At 42.3% G+C, this 7,500-nt stretch overlaps 3 protein-coding genes across 3 annotated transcripts in view; 2 read left to right on the top strand and 1 right to left on the bottom strand.

The window, feature by feature from the left end:
* Nucleotides 1-1,761, top strand: part of LOC138971926 (atrial natriuretic peptide receptor 1-like) — a 7,200-nt gene extending 5,439 nt beyond the window's left edge. Inside the window, exons 5-6 of the mRNA XM_070344773.1 lie at nucleotides 733-807; nucleotides 1,735-1,761. Coding sequence (XP_070200874.1) covers nucleotides 733-807; nucleotides 1,735-1,761 — 102 coding nt within the window. The remainder of the gene's footprint in view (nucleotides 1-732; nucleotides 808-1,734) is intronic.
* The window catches only part of LOC138970506 (uncharacterized), a 339,583-nt gene that overhangs the window by 43,898 nt on the left and 288,185 nt on the right, over nucleotides 1-7,500 (bottom strand). The window lies entirely within an intron of this gene.
* The window catches only part of LOC138971925 (atrial natriuretic peptide receptor 2-like), a 36,614-nt gene continuing 35,627 nt past the window's right edge, over nucleotides 6,514-7,500 (top strand). Inside the window, exon 1 of the mRNA XM_070344771.1 lies at nucleotides 6,514-6,598. Coding sequence (XP_070200872.1) covers nucleotides 6,596-6,598 — 3 coding nt within the window. The 5' untranslated portion in view covers nucleotides 6,514-6,595. The remainder of the gene's footprint in view (nucleotides 6,599-7,500) is intronic.

Here is a 7,500-nt window from a genome sequence, read left to right as displayed (position 1 = left end):
ACTCTGTGTACAAGTGAGAATGATGGCGTTACTCTGTGTACAAGTGAGAATGATGGCGTTACACCGTGTACAAGTCTCGACAAATGTCATATAGTACTAGTAATAGTACGTCCATCAGTGGTCACTGGAAAGGATGGCGTCACACCGTGTACAAGTCTCGACAAATGTCATATAGTACTAGTAATAGTACATCCTTCACTGGTCACTGGAAAGGATGGCGTTACACCGTGTACAAGTCTCGACAAATGTCATATAGTACTAGTAATAGTACATCCTTCAGTGGTCACTGGAAAGCCTTACAAATATAGGATAGCGAATAGTACTTGTGTGTGTGCGGGGGGGGGGGGTGGTAGTTGTGTGTGTGTGTGTGTGGGTGGTGGTGGTGGTTGTGTGTATTTGTGTGTGTGAGTGTGTGTGTGTATAGGGGATGGTTGTGTGTGCGCAGGTGTTTGTGTATGTGTGTGTGTGTGTGTGTGTGTGTGTGTGTGTGTGTGTGTGTGTGTGTGTGTGTACGCGCGCGTATGCGTGTGTGCGGATGCTTGCATATGAGTGTACTTGAGTGCGTGCGTCCGTGTGTGTGAGTATGTTTCAGGTGTTCTCTTACGACAACGAGAACGTTAGAAAAATGGAATGTCAAAATGTAAGCAACAATGAGTGTTTGTCTTCATTGTTATTCAACCAACAAGTTTAGCTTTGTGAAGGCACACGTTACACCCAGGTGTATCATTACAGGTGGGCACAATGGCTACCATGGAAACAGACGACGACGAGTGCAAGCACAGTTTCACCAGGGTGGGACTCTATCAGGTGAGGATGTAGCATCAGGCACTGTGTGTGTCTTTAACGTCTGTAACACTTCCTGTGTGCACACTGAGTCATGACAGTCTTCAGGGCTGGATCGAGGGTGGGGGAGGGGGGTGTCCGGAAACCGCCCCTCCTCCACCAACCCCTTACCCAATAAACATTTTGTCGGAAGAAGAAACCCCAAATATTCCTTAAAAATGCAAAATGTCCGCAACGTCTGGAGGAAATCCTGGCCAGCCCCTGTACCCTTGCCTCACTTGAGACCCCCACCCCCGCTCTCTACTTATGAGACCAAGGGTTGGGCGGATGGTGGCAAGAGAGGGAAAAGTAGGGGGAATGTTTACAGTGCCCTGTGCCGGGCTGTGAGCAGTTCCCACCTATGTTAGGCTCAGGCACCGTCGCGGCTGACGCGCCCCCGAGCACTGCACCGCGCTGTGCTGGACATCTGTCCTCACCTTCAAGGCAGACAGATACGAAGAGGTGTGCGTTACACCGACCCTAGCGGCTGGGGCAAAGCCAAATGCTCGTCTCAAAACTATCTTCCCTCTTGTACACTAAGTCCACCTCACGTCTTGCGCTGCTATTGAAGGCTATGAAGGGTATGCTTCACTTGTTACAGTTTCATTAACAACTGAGTGCTACGCCAATTAGCAAACATATTACACGGCAATCATGTGGATCGTTCTTTAGGCAGACCCGCCTAGTCCGTCATTTGGAGTAACACCACCAACACTATATCCGGAACTGGGTACTAACACCGAATCTTAGGTCTAAGTATATGCTATTTAGAGTAATTTGCTCAAAGTAAGTATAGTGGTTGACATTAAACGGTGCTTTACCGAAACGATAATACGATGGTGCCACCGAAGTCTGCCGTTAAGGGCAGAGAGTTAACAGGACTGATAATTGACCACGGTGTCTCACCATTAGCTTCTGGAATACAAAGGTCTAGCTTAATCCTCACAATAGTACATGGTAAAGCCTGTCATTAATTGGGCGAAGTTGAAGCTTTGGCACAGAATTTTCGGTCAAAGGACACAGCGATGTCTACGTCGGGCTCAGTTACGGAAAGTCCGCAAACAGTTCATTTAGATAGATACCAATGTGTCGAATAAGATGATAAGAACCGATCTAAAACAGGATGAAAGGAGAGAATAAGTAAGAATGTATGACAAAAAATACATTCAACAGAAATGAGAACGGTTTGGTTTTCATTGGAAGTTAAAACAGACCATGACAGAAGCAGAAGCAACTGTTGCACATTAAATCAAATAAAAGAAACCAAACCAAAATAAATCAAAGCAAGAAGCAGAACACATAGTTGTGATTAAAATATTTCTAGGCAACTGACAATGATAATGAATCGTTAACTACTTATGACGTCATCCATCCCTCGATCAATATAGCAACCAATCATGTGGCCACTCATTATTTTGCACGCTATTTTCCAAATAAACACAGTTTTGGATACTCTCACAGGGATGGCCAAATCTCACAATTTTAACTCGCCAGCCGGGCGAGTTACTTCAAGAAAGTCACTAGCCCGCAAGCAATGTCGCTGGCCCGGTGAGTTACTTCAAGAAAGTCACTAGCCCGCAAGCAATGTCGCTGGCCCGGTGCATGCCACACAACAAATTATGAGTGATAGATTTCTGTACTAAATTAACACAGCGGTGGCACGGTACATGCCACACAACAAATTATGAGTGATAGATTTCTGTACTAAATTAACACAGCGGTGGCCCGGTGCACACCACACAACAAATTATGAGTGATAGATTTCTGTACTAAATTAACACAGCGGTGGCACGCACAGGGGCCTCGTTTTTGTTTCACTAGAACATGGCGATGATTTTGCAGACGACAAAAGTTCCTGCATCTGCATCGAAAGTATAACCAACAGTTCTTCATTGGACCAGAATTGTCACTGGCCAACCGGGCGAGCTGCCAGGCGGTTTCTACTAGCCCGGCGGATGTTGTACTCGCCCCTGGCGATCGGGCGGACGATTTGGCCATCCCTGCTCTCACTCATTATTTTCTCCCTGAGCTCTTCATTCTTTTCGAGGCTTTTTCACTGGATTAGTTTAATCAATTCAAGATCAATAATTATTTCATGAACGGAAATCTCAATTTCAGACATCAAGAAGAAAGAGCGTGTCCAAGCCTTTTTTTAATAAACGGATATTTCAATTTTTGACAGAAAATGTCCAATAGTTGCAACGGCTTTTGTTCTTTTCATAAACGAAAACGTCGCTGTCAGACATATAATTTGACAAAAGAAGTACCAACGCCTTTTCCTCCTTTCATAACCGAAAACTTAAATTCTAGATAGATTATTTGACAAGGGACGGGCCAACGTCTCTTAGGCCAAACAAAAATATATGTGGGTTTAGGGTAACCCGACCGACCCTTTTTTTCCCGCCGACCCTAAACCCTTTTTTTTCATTTCTCGAAAAAACCCTAAACTTTTAGCACATTTTGCGAACGATACCTAGACTAAGGGAAGTATCCTTTAAAATCGATTACATTTAATTTTTTTTTTTTAGATAAATAAATAAAAGCCGACCTACCGACCCTATCTTTTTTGGACACGTTACCCCAAACCAACATATATTTGTGTTTGGCCTTATTACTTTTATAAACGAAAACGTTAATAGACCTAACCCTAACCCTAACTCTAACCCTAACCATCATTTGACAAGAGAAGTACCAACACCTTTCATTCGTTTCATAAACGAAAACCTCGATTGTATAGATAGATAATTTGACAAGAGCAGTACCAACACCTTTTTCTCCTCTTATAAGCGAAAACGTCAATTCAGGACAAATACTTTGACAAGAGAAGTGCCGACGCCTATTTTACTTTCATAAAAGACAATGTCAGTTTCAGTCAGATAATTTGACAAGCGACGTACTATCGTCTTTTACTTTCCCTCGACATTACTTTGTCTTGGCATTCCTCTGAGCTTATCGACTGCAGCGTTATGTCAAGCATTCGGACGATGTCAAAGCATTCACTTATAGGATGCAAGTTTGTTTCTGACCTCGGTTAGGATCGTTTTTACTCTGAATCGGATGACAGTAGCGCGTAATACAGAGAGGCGTTTACAGAGAGGCGTTTACAGAGCATACAGGTTGAAGCGAGATTTTAAGATAATTATTGAGCTATCGACACGTGGGAATTCTTTACCGTGTGTTTGCCCCGGGCAGAGAGACAGAGAGATGTTAGGAAATGGACGAATCAGTTAGCAGCAATATTGATCGTCTGGTCGCCCAGGTTGGTCTCAGTCACCACGACTTGCCGTCAGTCGAGACCTGGAGGACAGAGATGATGGCTTCTGCTGCAATCAGGCCGCTTCAAACGATTGACATCAGACCTATTGATAAAGCCATTGATATTTTGTTTGCATAATTATGTTGCTTTTACTTTAGAAGACATTTTCTCTTGACCGCAACTTACAGAGAGTGTTCAATGTAAGTTTTTTTTTGTTTTTTTTTAGCTATGTAGTTTAATTCTTCGGCTGACCCAGTTCTTAATACGTGGATGCGGCCAATACAAACGCACTAGTGCATCCCCCCACCCACCCACCCCTTCCGATGCACGCGTAACTGGATTTATTTTTAGGTATTCGTGTTAATGAGTGTTGACAAAAGGTGAGCTACGCACCTGCTGCCGGCCATGTCTTGTGATAATCTCACATTGCAATGCGAGTTGCTTTTATCTTGGATAGCTTTCCATCAAATTGTAACTAATAATGTACGAACATGAAAACACATGGTACGTATTTGGTTCTATTTTGGACAGTAACACACACATAAAGCTGACCTTGTCCTGTTTGGCTTTATCTGTGAGTTTGAGACAGTAACACACACATAAAGCTGACCTTGTCCTGTTTGGCTTTATCTGTCAGTTTGAGACAGTAACACACACATAAAGCTGACCTTGTCCTGTTTGGCTTTATCTGTCAGTTTGAGACAGTAACACACACATAAAGCTGACCTTGTCCTGTTTGGCTTTATCTGTGAGTTTGAGACAGTAACACACACATAAAGCTGACCTTGTCCTGTTTGGCTTTATCTGTGAGTTTGAGACAGTAACACACACATAAAGCTGACCTTGTCCTGTTTGGCTTTATCTGTGAGTTTGAGACAGTAACACACACATAAAGCTGACCTTGTCCTGTTTGGCTTTATCTGTCAGTTTGAGACAGTAACACACACATAAAGCGGACCTTGTCCTGTTTGGCTTTATCTGTCAGTTTGAGACAGTAACACACACATAAAGCTGACCTTGTCCTGTTTGGCTTTATCTGTGAGTTTGAGACAGTAACACACACATAAAGCTGACCTTGTCCTGTTTGGCTTTATCTGTGAGTTTGAGACAGTAACACACACATAAAGCTGACCTTGTCCTGTTTGGCTTTATCTGTGAGTTTGAGACAGTAACACACACATAAAGCTGACCTTGACCTGTTTGGCTTTATCTGTGAGTTTGAGACAGTAACACACACATAAAGCTGACCTTGACCTGTTTGGCTTTATCTGTGAGTTTGAGAGTCATTTAAAATGTCCAACGTAAGCTTATTAGTGGGAAATACTATGAGATCGTAGTTATGTACAGCGCAAAGCCACTACAGAGAATGTCTTCTTTAAGGGATTTAGAACCTTTCGACTAAAGTTTACAAACTTAGAATACAAATTGTCGTTCAAATTGATTGTTCGTCGAAGTATTTAATTAAGGGTCGCGGGTTCGAATCCGGGCCGGGACGGACACGGGTCAACTTTATGTGCAGACCCAGAGACGGTATCCATGTCCCACCCCCGTGTCACCACAGTGGCACGTAAAAGACCTCTGTGATTCTGCCATAAGTGCAGATGGCTGATACCACCTAAACACGCATGCACTTGTGTATCTCATCTAAAGTCGGGTTAAAACCCGGGAACATGCCCCTAGTGGCTTTGCCGTGAGGGCGTAAACAATTGAATTTCTCCCGTTTGACTCAAGTCGTACACTATCTCTCCGTCACTTGCTAACTGACCTACTCATCAAATCAGTGTCTTCTTCGCGTAGTCATACCCTCCTTTACTAGCCTACAAGCTCACTTGCCCACACGCTGAAGTTATCCTTTGATATCAGTTATGGGGTAAGTCGTGTGGGTGAATAATGTTTATTTGGTAATGATGCAGTAACGCGCATTTGTTTTTAAATAATATCGCTGTTGGTATAATAATGGATGTTTATTTGCCTGTATTTATATGATCATGAATGTTTATTTGCCTGTATTTATATGATCATGAATGTTTATTTGCCTGTATTTATATGATCATGAATGTTTATTTGTCTGTATTTATATGATCATGAATGTTTATTTGCCTGTATTTATATGATCATGAATGTTTATTTGCCTGTATTTATATGATCATGAATGTTTATTTGTCTGTATTTATATGACCATGAATGTTTATTTGCCTGTGTTTATATGATCATGAACGTTTATTTGTCTTCATTTATATGATCATGAATGTTTATTTGCCTGTATTTATATGATCATGAATGTTTATTTGTCTGTAGTTATATGATCATGAATGTTTATTGTCTGTATTTATATGATCATGGATGTTTATTGTCTGTATTTATATGATCATGAATGTTTATTTGCCCGTATTGATGTGATCATGAATGTTTATTTGTCTGTATGATTACTTTTGTCAACAGGGAGTCCAAGTTGCTCTGAAGAGAATTCCGGTCGATACGATCGACTTGACCAGACAAATTCTTCTAGAAATAAAAATGGTATGACAGTTGATGCGTTTTTTCTGTCGGCAGTTTAAAAAAAATGTATTATGTAAGTCTGTCTTTTTGTCTGTCTATTTGTCTCTATCTGTCTGTCTTAGTGTCATGTCTTCTTTTCAATTTGTCAACTCCTGTTAGGAAAATGAATCGAGTTATCTATGCTATAGACGGGGATGCGATGTTTACAAATCACGTAAATGCGCCCGATATTTTCTTGTCATCTCCAAAGTCAAGGGATCTATTAGATATTGTGTTCATTACTCGTTGGGAAATTTGGGTCGCTTCCTCCCAGTGGAAAGCTAGCAGCAAAGTCAAGGGATCTATTATTGGGTCGCTTCCTCCCAGTGGAAAGCTAGCAGCAAAGTCAAGGGATCTATTATTGGGTCGCTTCCTCCCAGTGGAAAGCTAGCAGCAAAGTCAAGGGATCTATTATTAGGTCGCTTCCTCCCAGTGGAAAGCTAGCAGCAAAGTCAAGGGATCTATTATTAGGTCCCTTCCTCCCAGTGGAAAGCTAGCAGCAAAGTCAAGGGATCTATTATTGGGTCGCTTCCTCTCAGTGGAAAGCTAGCAGCAAAGTCAAGGGATCTATTATTAGGTCGCTTCCTCCCAGTGGAAAGCTAGCAGCAAAGTCAAGGGATCTATTATTAGGTCGCTTCCTCCCAGTGGAAAGCTAGCAGCAAAGTCAAGGGATCTATTATTAGGTCGCTTCCTCCCAGTGGAAAGCTAGCAGCAAAGTCAAGGGATCTATTATTAGGTCCCTTCCTCCCAGTGGAAAGCTAGCAGCAAAGTCAAGGGATCTATTATTAGGTCGCTTCCTCCCAGTGGAAAGCTAGCAGCAAAGTCAAGGGATCTATTATTAGGTCACTTCCTCCCAGTGGAAAGCTAGCAGCAAAGTCAAGGGA

The sequence above is a fragment of the Littorina saxatilis genome, linkage group LG7, assembly GCF_037325665.1.
Source record: "Littorina saxatilis isolate snail1 linkage group LG7, US_GU_Lsax_2.0, whole genome shotgun sequence".
NCBI lineage: Eukaryota > Metazoa > Mollusca > Gastropoda > Littorinimorpha > Littorinidae > Littorina > Littorina saxatilis.
This window is presented reverse-complemented; position numbering and strand designations above follow the sequence as displayed.